The sequence below is a fragment of the Carlito syrichta genome, unplaced genomic scaffold (genome assembly GCF_000164805.1).
Source record: "Carlito syrichta isolate Samal-C Ts95f unplaced genomic scaffold, Tarsius_syrichta-2.0.1 Scaffold316182, whole genome shotgun sequence".
NCBI lineage: Eukaryota > Metazoa > Chordata > Mammalia > Primates > Tarsiidae > Carlito > Carlito syrichta.
In genome coordinates this window covers 360,949-378,771 of record NW_007260278.1, presented here as the reverse complement: position 1 = coordinate 378,771, position 17,823 = coordinate 360,949, and the positions used below count along the sequence as shown (strand labels likewise).

Sequence of the window (17,823 nt, the reverse complement as noted above, 5' to 3'; positions counted from 1 at the left end):
TGGAGTATGGACTGAGGACAATGTCCCAGACTAGCCTGAAACATACCCCCAATAATAGTAGAACTAAAACAGGGGGCTGGACCCACCCACCAGAAACAATATTTCATTCCTCGCAAGGCACAGATTGGGATCCAGAAACATCTGGAAAGACTTCTAAAGTATGGAATCCTCTGACTCTGCCAGTCATCTTGGAACACGCCTCTCCTGCCAGTCCAGAAACTGGGAACAGATGACTACTGGCCAGTTCAGGACCACAAGCAGTAACCCAAGCCACCGGTACCTTACACCCAGTTGTCCTCAACCCCTATACTTTCCTGGGTCTTATCCCTGCTGAGGCTGCCTTCTTTACATGTTTGGACCTCAAGGACTCATTCTTTTGTATCCGCTTGGCCCCTCAGAGTCAACCAGTTTTGGCTTTCAATGGAAAAATCCCGAAAATGGGAACAGAGTTCAGTTAACTTGGACTAGATTGTCTTGAGGTTTCAAACATTCCCCGACCATTTTCCATATGGTATTAGTCTCTGATTTAAAAGCCCTCCCAGCATACCAACATGTCTACATGCTACTTCAGTAAGTGGACGATCTACTGTTGGCTGGACAGATGCTGGAGGACTGTATGGAAGGGATGAAACAGCTCCTCACTCTCCTATGGAAGGCCAGCTACAAGGTTTCAAGGAAAAAGACCCAAATCTGCCAAGAGAGGGTCAAATACCTCAGCTTCTATCTATCCCAAGGACAGCATCAACTTGGCCCAGAATGAAAACAAGCTGTCTGCTCAATTCCAGTTCTGTCCATTCGATGTCAGGTTCATAAGTTCCTTGGGGCTGCAGTTTTCTGTAGAATCTGGATACCTAACTTCTCTGTCTTGGCAAGCCCTTTATGAGGCCACAAAGTGGGGATAATGAGAATCTTTGCTATCAGAGCGAATATAACAAAAGACCTTTGAAGAAGTAAGCCCTCATTAGTGCACCCAGCCTGGGACTCCCAGACATGTCTAAACCCTTCTTCCTGTACATGCACAAGCATACTGGTGTTGCAGTGGGAGTCCTGACCCAAATGTTGGGATCATGGCATTGTCTGGTAGCATACTTCTCCAAACAACTTGACTCCATTGACCGAGGCCTAAGGGCCTTCATTCTGCCTAAGGGTCCTCACAGCCACAGACCTCCTTGTGACAGAAGCTGACAAATTAACTATGGAACAAGAATTAACAGTCTGAGTGCCACACTCAATGCTGACCTTAATGGAGTATAAGGGACAATACTGACTAACTAATACCTGGATGGTCAAAATCAGGGAATGCTGTGTGAAAATCTGCACATTCACCTAGAAGTGGTGTGGACCCTCAACCCTGCAACCCTGCTGCCTGTCAGGCCAGATCAGCCCTATCATAACTGCATTGAAGTCATGGACAAAATATTTTCCAGCTGACCAGATTTAACAGAACAGCCTCTCAAGGACCCCAACGTTGAGTGTTTCAAGAATGGCAGCAGTTTCGTGAAAGAGGGAGAACATCTTGCTGGGTACTCTGTGGTAACCCTAAATTCTACTCTCAAGGTAAAGTCCCTGCCAAAAGGAACCTCAGCACAAAAAGAAAAACTCATCACACTAACCCAAGCCCTCCTACTGGCAGCAGGGATAGGTGTCAATATGTACACCAATTCTAAATATGCCTTCACCCTCCATGCATAAAGAAAAGGGTCTAATCAACACAGTGGAAAAAGACATAAAATGCAGTAAAGAAATCCTCTAACTCTTTATGGGCCCCTAAGAAGGTAACAGCTATGCATTGTTGGGGACATCAAAGGGGAGACACCATGGTTGCTCGAGGGAACAGAAAAACAGAGAAACAAAGCTCATGACCTCCCAGGGGACAACAGAACCAAGGGCTCTGGCCACCACACTGTTCCCTAGCCATTGGCAAAATGAGACCTTTAATTACTCACAACACAAGCACACCTGGTTCAAGACTGAAGCTGGAAACTACTGCCCAGGCGGGTGGTGAAAGCTTAAGGATGGGTGAGTCACAATTCCTGAGACTGTGGCCCCAATCTTAGTCAAGCAGTCCTACCAGGAAACCCACACTGACCGAATGGCTCTCAAGACCACATTGGGCTAAAATTGCTGTATTTCTCGACTTTCCAGCATAGCCCATGCAGTGTGTAAACAGTGTGAAACATGTGCCAGAAATAACCTGTGTCAGGAACCTAAGATCTCCCCTGGAGTACAGAGTGTTGGAGGGGCCCCATTTGAAAATACAGTTGTGGACTTCACTGAGCTTCCCCAAGTCTGAGGCTGCAAATATCTTTTAGTCTTTGTATGTACTTTCTCAGGCTGGGTAGAGGCCTTCCCTACTCACACAGAGAAGGCACACGAGGTGGCCTGACTTCTTCTAAAAGAAATCATTCCTTGATTTGGGATCCCAATCACCATAGGATTGATAGGATTGGACAATGGGCTGGCATTTGTGGCTGAAATAATACAGCTGGTGGTGAGGGGTTTAAGAATTACATGGAAATTACATGCCATATACGGTCCCCAGAGCTCCAGAAAGGTGGAATGAATGAATTGAACTCTAAAATTACAGCTAAGTAAACTGTCAGGAAACCCACCTACATTGGGACCAGCTGTTGCCAATTGCTTTGCTAAGAATCAGATCTGGTCTTACTAGACAAACAGGGTTCTCCCCTTTTGAAATTCTTTAGAGGCCCTCCCCCATTATCAGGGGTATACAAGGGGATGTAAAGGAAGTAAGCAATCTTACCTTGAAACAGCAAATGCAGGCCCTTGGCTCAACCCTAACCACTATTACACCATTGGGTTAGGGAGCAGTTACCTGTAAGTTTAACCACAAATGCCCACCATTTTAAACCAGGAGATACTGTATGGGTAAAAGAATGGAATGTCCAACCGCTAAAGCCCCTTTGGAGAGATCTGTTCACTATCATTTTATGCACCCCTATTGCAATAAAGGTAGCCGAGGTGGCCCCTTGGATTCACCACAGAAGGGTGAGACCAGCCTCTCAGGACTGGGAATATACTTCTGATCCATCAACACTGGGAAAGCTGACTATTTGGAGGAAACGAGTTGTAACCAAAGGACCCTAAAGGACTGCAGCCCTGCTTTAGTCACTCCAGAAACTGACTAATCTATGCACAGCAGAAGTTTGAGGAATCACCATCCGATGGGATAAATTGACTGTTCTTTTACTGCACTGTATCGCCACCCCTAGTCCCTATCTATTGCTGTAATCCTTGCCTCATTCTTTGCTATTGGATTAGCGGAAGCCACCCTGACTGACTGAAGGTGTGGAGAAAGAATTCTACTAGCACTCTTTTTCAGGATAATTTATTGCTGTTAGTTGCTTCTAATCTGGGCTCCTTTCACTAACCTAAGTCCCTTATCCTGCAATGCAGGCGTCTGTTGACATTATAGCTAACAGACCTGCAAAAGCCCTTAACATACTAACCAAACAGCAAGCCAGGATGTGAAATGCTATCTATCAGAACCGCTTAGTCTTAGATTACTTGCTTGATTCTGAAGGAGTAGTATGTGGAAAGTTTAACTTAAGCAACTGCACTTACAAATAGATGATGAGAGAAAGGTCATAGAAGAAATCACTGACCAAACGAGAAAAATTGCCCATGTCTCCATCCAGACCTGAAAAGACTCGAACCCTCAGGAATTGTTCAAGTAATTGTTTTCAACTTTGGGGGGGATTAAAAACCCTCATGGGCATTATACTTGTGATTTTGGGAATTTGTCTAATCTTGCCCTGGTTATAAAGTCTTTCTCCAGTTTCACTGATGGCAGAGTCAAAAGGAAAATATCAGCACATGTAATGATGTTATGGAAGTACAAACCCCGAAACCTAGGTAATGCTCTTTGACCCTAGAAGGGCCCGGGCATCAAAGTGGGGAATGTGGTTAGGGTCTTCCCAGAACAAAGAGAAAGTAACGTGATGCAATCAATGTCTAAGTGTGCATTCATAACCCTGTCACAACACTGTGCCATGAAATGCCCAATAGAAATGTATGATGCCATATAAAGGAAACAAAGGGGCTAGAATGTGAAGAAAAGTTAGTGAAAAGTCTGTAAGGCCAGGACCCATGGAGTTCGGGGATCAGCCTTTGGATATGAATCTGCTGAGCCAGTGCTGGCATGAGTAAATGCTGCTTCCTGGCAAGAAGCCTTGGTGTCCTGTCTCTCTCTAAAGGGTCCTACAACATAGCAAAATACCATAAATTGGGTGGCTCATAAACAACAGAAGTTTATTTCTAACATTTCTCGAAGTTGAGAAATTCAAGATCAAGGCACTAGCAATCTGATACCTGTTGAGGGCCCATTTCCTGATTTACAGATAGATATTTTCTTGCAGTGTCCTCACAGGCTAAAGATTTCTCTGAGGACTATTTTATAAGGATATTAATCCCATTCTTAAGGGCTCTTCCCTCATCATTTAATTCCTAAAGTCTCTCTCCCCCAAAAATACCATCACCTTGGGGGGTCAGGATTTCAACATGAATTTGGGGTGGATACAACATACAGACTATAGCATTCTGCTACTGGTCCCCCAAATCCATGTCTTTCTCATAAAAAATGCATTCATTCTATTCCAAGAACCCCCAAAATCTTAATTTGTTACAGCATCTACTAGAAAATCAAATATTCAAAATCTCATCTAAATAGTTGGTAAATCAGATATGAGTGACACTCAAGGTACAATTCACCCTGAGACAAATTCCCTTTCAGCATGAGCCTATGAAATCAAACAAGTTACCTGCTTCCAAAATAGGATGGTGGAACAGTCACAGACCACATCCCCATTCCAAAAAATAAAAATAGGACAGAAAAAAGAGGTAAGAGTTCTCAAGCAAGTCCAAACACATAAAATTCTAGAATAATCTTCTTTGTCTCAATGTTCTGCTCTTCAGATCTCCTCAGTCTGTGGTCCTGCCTTCTAGAGTCACCAGATGGAAGTCCTGCCTTTTGTACACACTGCAGAAGAGGTCCTGATTTCTGGACATTTAGGGGTGATAGTCTTGCCCTTGTGGCTTTGCTGGGTGTAGCACATACCATGGGTCTCAAAGATTAGAGTTACATGCCTGTGGTTCTCTCTGGCTGAAATCATACACCAGTGGCTCTACTGTTTCATGGTCATGTGGGTATCCCCACCCCTATAGCTCCACAGGGCATTGTCCTTGTGGAGGCTCTTTGAGGTGGCTTTACCCCTTTGTCAGTTCTCTGCCCAGGTAGAGACATTCTTTGATATCTACAAGAAGGCACACATACCTCCACAGCTTCACTGAGCACAGTGCATTCTGAACTAGACCAACAGGAACCATAACTGGGGAACTAAGGAGCTGTGTGACTAATACAGGGAACAAAGTCTGAGATGTGAGGTGGTTCTGGGCAGCAGAGGCCCCTTCTTTGAAATATGTCCCCCAGGTCCTTGCACTCTTGACTTGTGACAGGAGAGGAAGCCTCAATGAGTTCTGAAATGCATTCAGGTTCATTCTTCCATTGTCTTAGACAATAGGTCAAAGCTTCTATTTAGATTGCTGACTAATCTCTCTATTGTCTTTATGAAGAGCTCCTAGCTTCTGTTGAAATGGATGATCCATACTAAACTTCTTATCAGACATTACTTGGCTGTCCTCTTAAAGTTCTCTCCAGATCTCATTTTTTCCAATGCAGACAGGATGAGAATTTTTCAAATATTTAAGGTTTGTTTACCTATTGATTAACATTTAGATCTTTAAATCATTTTTCTCTATTCATATTTTACTATAGGTAGTCAAAAGAAGCCAAGTGCACCATTTTCACTTTGCTTAGGTATTTCCTTAGCTACATATCCAATTTCATTGTTTCAAAGCTCTACCTTCCACAAAACACTAAAACATGAACATAATAAGCCAAGTTCTTTGACACTTTATTTTTTTTTTTTCATTTTAAACATTTTTTTGAGAAAGTAGGAGTTTATTAAGAAGACAAAAAAAGCTTCCAAGTGGGAGGGGACCTGAAAAAGGGTTGCCCTGACTCTTTAAAACAAGGATAGTCTTTCCTCCATTGTTCAGTAACTTGTTCCTCATTTATGTCTAAGGATTCATCAGAATGAACTTTACTGTGCGCATTTCTACCAACATTCTGTTCATGACCACTTAAGTATTCTCTACAAGTTCTCCTTTTCTCATTCTGAGTTCTCACCAAAATCACCATTTATAGCCTTTTCACAACAATATAGGCTTTTTCTAACATGCATCTCAAAACTCTTCCAGCCTATAACCATTACCCAGTTACAAAGCACTTCCACATTTTTAGGTATTTGTTACAATAGCACCCTACTCCTGGTATCAATTTTCTGTCTTAGTCTTTTTAGGCTATATAAAAAAATACCATAGAGTGAATGGCTTATAGACAATATAAATGGGCTGGGCTCAGTGGCTCAGCCTGTAATCCAAGCACTTTGGGAGGCCGAGGCGAATGGATTGCCTGAGACTGTGGGTTCAAGACCAGTCCAGGCAACTTGGCGAGACCTCATCTCTACAATAAATATAAATAAATAAATAAATAAATAAATAAATAAATAAATAAATAAATAAATAAATAAATTTCTCAACTTGGCGAGACCTCATCTCTACAATAAATCTAAATAAATAAATAAATAAATTTCTCACAATTCTGGAGGCTGAGATGTCCAAGCTCAAAGCACTGAGAGATTCAATGTCTTTTGAGGACCTGGGTCCTGGTTCACAGCTAGTCATCTTCTTGCTGTGCCCTCATGTTATATGCACAATGAGGGATCTCTCTTGAGTTGTTTTTATTAGGGTACTAATCTGATAAGTCATCTCCTAAAAGACCCACCCTCTGAAATCATCACCTTGGCAGTAAGAATTTCAAACCTAAATGTTTGGGGAACAAAAACATTCAGACCATAGCACAAGTCAATGCAAAATCAAAAGTGCTCTGTTCTATATTTAAAGACTTTCCATAGCTGCAGTGGCAGGTTTTTCAAAAAATTTGTAAAACTAAAGGCCACTGTGCCTCTTACTGAGCGAATGTGTGGGTTCCAAAGTACCTCATCTTTCACCCTCAAAGTAGGAGGTGAGTTTAGGCTAAAGCTAGACTAAGGACAGTAAACTAGCATTCATTCCTGAAGCTGATTATCAGCAAAAGATAGGTAAGTCTGAAAGTCTTTTATAGGTTCTAGTTCCTGGTGTGAGCTACTGTTCTTTCTGAGACAAATCTCTAGTTGGATTGTACAAACTTCCTTTTATTTATAAAGATCTATATCACTGATGGCAAATATACTGAAATTAACAAATTTACATATTGGATCTATAAAATGTTTTGCAATAATCATATAATACAGGGACCATCTTCAGTTTCAGACAAAAATAGTGTATGGTTTACATATATAATTTCTTATTTTCTATTTACTGTCTCACACATTTTCTCTTATCTTCTCTCACTTCTCTTTTCTCTTGCTAACTTTTTTGATTTTTCCTTTATTTCTCTTTCTCTTGTATTTAATGTCAGCCCATTTCTCCTTTATATATCTTTCCTATTTCTAACCATATCTCAACTGCATTACCTTTATGACATAAGAAAACTTACTTCTTTGGATAATGTAATCTTTGAATTTGTCAGAGTCAGAAAAAGGAGCAAACTGCAAATGTTAGATAAACATATGTTTTCAAGGCCTATTAAAAGTGTAGTAATAATTATTTTTATTTTAACTATATTTTTATTTTAGGTTAAAAAATCTTGGTAGCAATGGTAACAAGTCAAATCATGACTATAAGCCTATTTTTTTAAGTATACACTTTTACAATTTGACCTTGAATGCATTGAATGGTGGAAATTTCACAGTCCTCCTAAATGGTGTATTTTAATAAATAATTACTATTATTCTCAGTAAAATCAACATATCTTCTGAAAACATTTCTTTAAAATATTAAGTGTAAATGAAAGTCACTCAAGGAATCCTAAATGATTAAAGTTGGTAAGGATAATAGAAGTCAATGCTTCCAGTCTTTTCCAAGATGCAAAACTTATTCTGTGGAAGACAGAGTTTACATATAATAACTTTAAAATGTTATTGAAGCAAAATATCAACAAATGAAAATCAGTAATATTAAAACAACAATGTTGTGTGAGGAAAAATAAATAGTATTAAACACTATCAGCACTGTATATTAAGTCCTATATTCTGTATCCAATACTTTTAGAATTGGAATCTTGTCTGTTGATTTTGTGGTTGATTGTCTGGCAACAACAAAATTTTAATGTTTTATTACTCATTAGGCTTTAAGAACTAATTAAGACAAGGTTTTTAATCATGGAATAGCTACAATGAACCTACAAGGAAGTTCTCCTATTTTCCTGTTTGTGTTGGTGTGGAAATTGAGGATCAAACACACCACGTAAATTTTCCAGAACCTTACTGTAACTCACCTCAATTCAGTCATAAGGCCAAAGCTCAAGACCCTTATGCCAAGAACTCAGAACTTAACTGTGATTACTTCACTCAATTTTACAAGGTTCTTTGCAATTTCCCCCCATTAATTTAGCACATTAACAATAGTAAATATACAAAGAGAACTTTTAAGGAGTAATTCATAAATTTACATTTCAGTTATTGGCATATATACGTTTTCTGAACACTCTTACCAAAGAAATAAATGGTTTCTTCCAATGATATTTAAAGATGAATAAGCTAGTTTATGAATTTCCATAAGTCATCATATCACTCAGTTTTTACTATAGATGATTATCTTGAAAAAATTTTCATCATGCATATGAGACTAAATGAAGACAACTATTTAATCTAAGTACTTTCTAGTTTTATGGCAATGCTATTTTCTTTTAATATCAACATAACAAATACAATAAAAGTGACACAGAAATTATGTAAGTAATTATTGATGAAAGTGAAGCCAAAATTGATTCTTAATATTTATGGAAAAATGATTAAAAATATATTGTGAGTCTGAAGAGAATTATTATTATGTGTTTGTCTTAAATTATTAAACTGATTTAAGGCAATGTAATTTCCAATTTATGCATATTGTATGACTAATCTTGGCAAAAACATATAGAAACATTTATTTCAGCTCGTGATTCTTTTAGTTTAGGATGATGTATTAATTATTATTTTATGAGTCAAACATACACTGTGATTCAGATGGAAGAACATGATCTGTTTTGTCTTTATGAGAGTCATATGTACTTATAAGGGGAAGATACGCTTGTCCCATTAACCCGAGTTCTATGTTAGGCACAAAACAAGAGGAACATCAAGTCCAACTGATTTATCTCCTATACTTACTGATTGTCAGAAATGTACTTTGATAGGGTCAGCAATTTTGCGTGATAAATGAGACATAGAAATGTAATTGGGAAAGAAATAGCTTATAAGTCAGAACACAAAGAGGAGCAGTAATCTATCAGTTTAATTTGGGATTTGAAGTTAAAACAAAAACTTAGTTTTAATTCTGCTTCCATTCTTCTCATGCTGTGGTATGACGCCATTCCACCCATACTATGCCACTTCTACCTCTCTAAGACTCAGTTTATTCATCGGCAAATTCCAAGAGAAACTTCTTCATAGGTTTGCTTGAGGATTAAATGTAATATGAATTTAAATTGCTTAGCATGGAATGGGGCTGTCTTAGACCATTAGGCTGTCATAACAAAATACGACAGACTGGGTAATTTATAAACAACAGAAATGTATGTCTTACGGCTCTAAAATCTGGGAAGTCTGAGATTAAGATACCAGCAGATGTAGTTTCTGGTGAGAGTTCCCTCAGTGTTTCATAGACAGTGCCTTCAGCTGTGCCATCACATAGCAAAAAGCTGAATATGCTCCCTTGAACTTCTTTTATAAAGACACTAACTTATTCATGAGGGTGGAGGCCTCAAGACTCAGTCATCTCCCCAAGGTCCACTTCTTAATACCACAGTATGGGGAATTAAGTTTCAGCATAAAAATTTTAAGGAGACACAGACATTCAAACCATAGCATTGGCAAATAGTGGCATTAAGTAAATGATAAGCATATTAAAACTTGAAGTTATTTAGCAGAAAGATAAGAAAGTTAGAGTCCTTTATAGTCCTTTAATTATTTTTTGTAGGTAGTCTTTCAACAAATAATAGAATAATACAAGACAAGTTTACATTCCATTTATTTAAGTGGAAATAATTAAAATATTTGTTGCAATTAAAAATGCACTGTGAAATTTGCTAGGTATATTTGCTTTGGGGGAGTGGTGATATCGAGTTTCTAAATAAATCAGAAGACCATTGACCATCCAACCCTTCCTTTTTATTTGTTAAAACCCCAGTTTATTCTACTATCCCAGCACAATTGTCAATAACATCCTGACTTAAATGATAAAAAATATATCTACTTAGATCAGATATGTTCTATGCAAATTATATATCCTATGAATGCATATGAACAGATTTTACCTTCACTCTCTCCTCAATAGAAATGAGTGAACGTTCTATATTATTTCACAATTTAAAAAATATATTTTATTTTTATGACCTGTAAACTAACATTATGTGAACAAATGTGTTTTAAAAAGTTAAACATAAAAACTATTGGCACAGGTAGTTTATTTTCAGGTATGGCAAAATGTGTTATTAAAAAGAAATTTCGTAATAAGTTTGTCTGATGTGTTCATAAATATATGTAGCCATGTCTTCCCTATGGAGAGTGGAAAGGTGAGATAATTTTAAAAAGAGCAAAATCTTGCTTATCATTTTTTTAAAAAAACCTATTTTTCAAGTTACAAATCAATATAACCCAATATAACTCAAGTCATTAGAATTATTTCTTTACCTAAGAGTATATCTTATTACTCTTCTTTGAATTAAATGCTATATAATTTTTGAAAGTTATAATAATTTCCAGATATGCTCTTGGAACAGAAAAGAGCAGAACTTCTATACTTTTTATATGTTCTGTGTCTATGGATCTCTGTAAGAATCAAAAAGTCATTATTATTATCCTGAAACATTATAAGATTCTAAGCTATTAAAAGGTCTATAACTTTAGATTGTACATAATGATTTACCAATGTAAACTAGATATAGTATTGCAAAAATATGCTTCAAAATGAAGAGACTTTTTGCTATTCCTATGCATTCTACTCATTCAAGGTGTTACCACCTATATTTGTGAGAGATTAGAAAAATTTATCATTTTATATTTGTATATATACCTATAAGTAATGGAGTAAGGAAAAGTAGGTTTATTTATTAAAGCATATTGTGTAATTTTTTGATGAAAAAATGAAATAGATCCAGAAAAATCATCTTCTGAGATGCTTAAAATATATTTAAATTCTTTACATATTGACACATATATCTTTCCATAAACTTTTAAAAATAAAAATAATATTTACTTCAAAGGATGGCAGTACCTAATAATTCCACAACAGTAGCATAGAATTTTGTTATTGTAAATATGTAAATGCATTTTCATTCACATAAATCAAGAAATAAGAAAACTTCAGCAAATTCACCACAAGCTTTTTTCATTGATTCCATCATCAAGACAATTGAAACAAAATTCCACTTATTTTACATATTAAAATAGAGCATACCTAATACATTATTTAAAAATTAATGCATAATTATTAAATCTGAAATGAAAGCTACATAGATGTAAGAAAGTTAATTTTTATATAAAGTATATACACAAAGCATTCTAATTTATATACTCACCAATACAAGTAGGTAAGGAATCATTCCACTGGGCCAAGGAATTGGGTACTGTATCACATCTAATTGCTAGGGATCCATGGAGAATATATCCTGGATTACATTCAAAAAGAACCAATGAACCAACTGCAAATTCATTGCCAATTCTTCTTCCAAATCTTGGTTCAGGCACAGAACTGCATTGTGTAGAACTTGTTCTAGGAACAGCTGTGTAAAAATAATTGTTTAAATTGTACATTTGGTAGAAAAATACAGATTTCAAAATGTAACTATTTAAACAATTTACAAAGAAATCTTCATTTTTCATCAGAATTTGAGCTAACCATTTCAATATATTCTTAAAGTTTTACATTCCATACAGAATAAAATACAATTTAAAATAAATATTGCTATTGTCATCAAGATTTTTTAATATACAATTTTTATTTTTTGATCCTTTTGATTTTTTGTAGGTAGTCTTTCAACAAATAATAGAATAATACAAGACCAGTTTACATTCCATTTATTGAAGTGGAAATAATTAAAATATTTGTTGGAATTAAAAATGCATTGTGAAATTTGCTAGGTATATTTGCTTTGGGGGAGTGGTGATATCGAGTTTCTAAATAAATCAGATATTTATTTAGAATCAGCTAAGTATCAGCTGATTCTAAGTATTGTTTTCTTGTGTGTGTGTTACCAAACTCTTATTAACATTTCAAAATAATTTTAGTCAAATATCGCAATTTATGAAATAAAAATTGTAAGATTTTTTACTTTTTAAGCTAGGAATATCAAGTTCAAAAAATATGTGCCAGATTACATTGAATAATTTTAATTTTTTTCAGATTTGGTTCTTAATTCAAAATATAGATTGTATAAAAGCAAAAAGCACTTTATTAATTTCATAGTATGTTCACAAACTTAGTTTTCAAAATATGTTTGTTATTGATGAAGATAACCACATTCAGGCTAAGCAGAATATAAGTCAGACAGATTAACAACAATAAAAGTTTTTACATTAAAAATCATACAACATCAGATTTGAAATTGTTTTTAGATTTTACAGGTATGTCCTTTAATTGTGCCTTTTTTTTTTTTTTTTGGTTTAGTAAAACAATGATAACAGGATGTTTTTTCTTTTTAAAACACATAACAAATGTGATTAAAGAGATTGACAACAGCCCCAAAAATGATATGATGAATTCTAAATAGATTAATACCTCCTATGTGACTTGAGTAAATAAATATACATTCACTTATTAATTTATTATAGTGCCTTTAAAAATTAATCACACCACAAATTGTTAACAGGAGGAAGTACTACTTAAAACAAAACAGTATAATATTATAGCCAACTGATAAACAAGATAAGAATGTTTAGTAAGAATATCAAATCACAAATGCTTATAAATTGCTTACAAATAAAGTTAACAATACATTTGAGGAGAACTACTACATGACCAATCATAATTCAAAGAAAATATTTTAAATGAAAGCTCTTAATTTTTTTTAATGATAATATAGAAGTTTGTCTAAAAAAAGGAAGAAGAAATCATGTAAACAAGTTTTTAATTGCATGAAAATCCTTAATAATTGTGAAGAAAGTTTCCATTCTTCTAAAAGAATGAGAAACTATAATTTTATAATGGAGTAATGAGTTCCTTGGCATGTCTAAGTACATCAGGACAAAAATTTGCACATATTTAGTTTAGCATGCTATACTATGATAAAATAGAAAATTTTGAGTGAAGAATTGTCAGGAAAAGTAGATGTTTTGAAAACAATATGCTGAATGGAAGGAAAATAAGACATTTAGATTGAGAATGATGATGAAAGCAATAGATCTTATTTTAATTTGATCAAAATGACAATGATGGGGGACAGGGGAAAAAACTGCTTACAAAAGCTATTATCTGGGGATTTCAATATTCAATAACTCTGATACAGCATGGAAATTAATATCATTCCTTTATGTGTTTCTAGACTACAGGGTCACTTACCTTGATAAACAAAGTGAAATCCCTTAGCTGTTATTGGTCCAACTGAAGTAAATCGAATTGTGATCTGATTACCTGAACTCAGTGGAAGTGATTCTCCTACTCAACAAAACAAACACTATGATATCATAAATAATTTTCATTCAGTAAGCCTAACAAATTATATTATCTTATACTGTCATTTGAAAATGTCAATCTATGTTCTATCAAGTTACTTTAAAATATCCTACTGCTAAAAATCTATTTTCTTTGGGTTCAGTTTCAATTGCAACCTTTTTATCAGAAGGTTTTAGTTACATTCTTAGACATATTGCCTCATTCTTCAAAGAATTCTTAAATATTTTATATTACATTAAACACCACAGACTACGTGATTAAATATTATATTTACTTGATTACAATCCTAGAAAATAGTTGGTTATATTTTTCTCAACCTTCTGAGTTACTGTTGTGCTTCTATTTTTTTTTATACTATTTTCAGTTTATTTTATTTCTAATATGGATGACACAAATCTCAACTTTCACTACAATAATAACAAGTCACTCTTTAACCAGTAACTGATGCATGGCAGTTCTATTAAAGGATACCTGAATGGGATCCCGAGAGGGAAGATAACAGAGAAGATTGCTGAGTTGGCCCATCATACACCTCAACAACATCGTGGAGTGATGTCTGGAAAAATACAAACTGGCCAAACACCACTGAGCAACAGGAACCAGGAGAAGCAAACAAATCACCAACCATCCAAAAACGAAAACAAAAAACAAAAAAATAGAAAGAGGAGGAGAGAGAGAACAAAGTATTACAATATAATAGTCATCTATTTTTTTTTTCTACCTTTAAAAGAGGATAGGTGCCAATTGGTTGGTACTCCTGTCACATGTATTTCAGGTCATAAAGTAGTGACCATGACTAAAAACAATCAAATTTTAAGAATACTGTATTTTTAAAATAAATGGGAATAGTATTTCATGGAGATCACAAATCATAAAGTTGATGATTAATACTTTATACTAACTGCTTTTGGATTTTCCCAATTGTAGTTTGATTCTTTTCACTTTGTGACTCTCTTCCCTTTTTCTAATTTTTTTCCTCCTCTTCTAGATAAGGTAAAGTTTTAATTAAAGGGAATTTTTATTGTCCTTAAAATGCTGTTCCATTATGAGTAATAGGTTCACTAGAAAAATATCAACAAAATACTTTTCAGGAATATTGTTTAATTTACATTCTAAGTTTAAATTGATTCCTAAATATTTATTGTCAATCTTCTGCCAAAATAAAGAAATATTATTGATGTTTTCTCAGCAATTTAGATATTATGAAATTTTACAAAATGATTACTCTTTCATGGTGAAGTACTGTTCTGAAGAAATTACCGAGAGCTTTATAAATGTTTTTTTACTTCATTTTTTTCTTATCATTTAATTATATTCTAAAATTACATGCAGAATCTACCCAAGATATAACTTCAAAATAAAAAAGCCATCTTCAAGAGTAGAAATCAGCTTGTTTTGTGTTTTTTTAAAAAATGAAATGAATAACAAAATTATCCTTAAAATATTTAATAGATTAGAAAAATTGTGGAGTTTAAAAGAATGTGATTATTTTAAAAATTTAATAATATAAAAGTAAGGTAATATTTAGAAATTAAAAATCACATTACTTAAATTATTCATTGCAGGAATATATACATATATATTTTTAAAGTTCTGATTCATATTTTACACTTCAAATCAAGATTTTGGATATTATCCAGTGGTCTCTTTGAAAATAAGCTGGTTCACTTGAAACATACTACTTTTTGCATATAAACAGAGGTATATACATAATACTGTAAACAAAGCTACACCTTAGCTTTTTGGCCTATAAAATAAGCTGGTGATCTCAGTCCAGTTCTTTGCGGATTAAAAGAAAATGAACACACTAGAAGATTGTTGCTTTGAACAATTTGTGAACATTGCAGTGCTAAAATTTGTCAATAATCCTCCACAAAATATCTTCTATGAGTCATGAAAACAAATTTATGTTTCCACCAAACCAGATACATGTAGTAAATTGTTTTAATAGTTTACAAGTCATATAACAAATTTTGAGTTAGACCTTTTCAAAAAATATCTCAATTTTTTTTCCACCAAATTTCAAGGTATTTCAAAAAGACTTTAAAAAATTAAGAAATGTTTTGTTTTCTGTTTTTGCATTTGTTTAGATTGGTGTTTGGATGTTCTGTTTTCAAATGTGTCTTTGAAAGCTTCTATTACAAAGCATATAGCCATTGCCATACTAAGTGACAAAAAGAAAAAGAAAGAAAGAAAGAAAGAAAGAAAGAAAGAAAGAAAGAAAGAAAGAAAGAAAGAAAGAAAGAAGGAAGGAAAGAAAAGAAGAAAAAAAAATCACACACTAAATCTAATCACAGGAGCTTTGCTCTATCAAGCAAGGATCTTGACAGATATCTCTTTCTCTGATCTTTTTGAGAAGTCATTAAGAAAAAATTAAAATTCAGCATCCTTTAACTCTTGCTTTCCATTGGAAAACATGCCCAATTTCCCTGCAAATTGTTGCATTTACAGGCACCTAAAATACCAAAATACAGTTATTCCAAGAGCTTTTCTGAAAAATAAATAGCAAAAAAGCATTCCTTTATTTTGTCTTTAGGCTTCTTCTCAATTGTTGCTTCTTTACAGATAGAGTTTTGTGTCAACTATAAGCTGAATATGCTGAGATATAACTTAATAATGCAGTCATTAACATCACATTTTTGTATCATGTTAAGTATAGAAAACTGTAGGGCATGCTCTTTTAAGTGTTGCTAGTAATTTGTGCTTGTAATTTGTTTTAGTTATTAACTCAGCTGAGAGCTGTGAAGGATGGGGTAGGGGAGTAGAGAACTGAATCTTGCCTTATTAAGCAATGAGCCAGCCACTTTTCTCTAACTGCAATCTAACTACATTAATATGGGCAATTGAACTTTTAAATTAAAAATAGCTTTCATTAGAAAAAAGTTAGTCTGAGGGGATATTGAATCATTATATTAAAGATAAAATTTTAAAGTACATGTTTAATAAGTTATATTGTAGCATAAAGAATCAAGAACATTCACATAGTGATTTGATTTCCTACACATTATCATATTAACTATTGTCTCATTAAACTAATATGTTATAATTCTGAACTAAATCCCTCCTCCTCAATCAGAAATCTTAAGAATTAAATGGTAACCTTCAGGTTTACTACCCTGTTTTGTCTTAATTTATATAAGTTATTGTTGTTGCTGTTGTTTACTTTTACTTTTCAGCTGCAACATCAGTAAGTCTTCAGCTTCTTAAATGTTCAGAATAGCCAAAGTCAACCTTTTCCTGATTGAAATTGATGTTTAAAAAAAACTGTATCAGATTTTAAAGTGGAAAAAAAATTACTGGTTGTTTTGGAAAGCAAGTCGTTTAGCAAACCGAAGTCACCTGTTGAAAGGACATAACATATCAATATAGCCAAAGAGCAATCATTTTAATATTGTCTAGATCGGTCATGTTTTTCTAGTTGCTCACTTTAATTTACCCCCTAATCACTAGCCAAGGACAGAACCAGCTGAACCAGAGGTAGCTATTGATAATTGTTTTACAACCCATTCCCAGTTTGTTTTGTAAACAAGTTAACCAATCAGCCTCTTCCTGTCCTTCATGACAGATCCCTTAAATATAGCCGAAGCCTTGTGACTAACCCACTCATCTGCCTGCAGTCCATTATCTGCCTGCAGTCCAGCATCTGCCTGCAGTCCAGCATCTGACGCCAGTACCCATGCTTCCCTGCCCTCCATGATAACGTGGAGCAGACCACCAACCCAATCACCTTAATGATCTACCCCCAACAGAAGGAAGGTTTAAAAGGCATTCAACTTTAAATAGCTATCACCATTGCTTTATTAAACTCTGAAGTGTCCATGTGGCTCTTTGAACTATGTCCTCTCCCACCTTGTGGAGGTGAATCTCCTCTCTCTCTCTCTCTCTCTCTCTCTCTCTCTCACTTTCTAAATAAACTACATTTTCCAATCTAACTTCTCTGCAATTCTTCACATATTTCATGAGGCATTGGATAACAAACCAGACACAACC

The 17,823-nt window shown here is 34.7% G+C and overlaps 1 protein-coding gene across 1 annotated transcript in view; it reads right to left on the bottom strand.

Moving 5' to 3' along the window:
• The window catches only part of CSMD3 (CUB and Sushi multiple domains 3), a 509,139-nt gene that overhangs the window by 199,785 nt on the left and 291,531 nt on the right, over positions 1-17,823 (bottom strand). The window contains exons 22-24 of the mRNA XM_021706867.1: positions 14,305-14,418; positions 13,720-13,815; positions 11,741-11,944 (exon numbers count right to left, since the gene is read on the bottom strand). Coding sequence (XP_021562542.1) covers positions 11,741-11,944; positions 13,720-13,815; positions 14,305-14,418 — 414 coding nt within the window. The remainder of the gene's footprint in view (positions 1-11,740; positions 11,945-13,719; positions 13,816-14,304; positions 14,419-17,823) is intronic.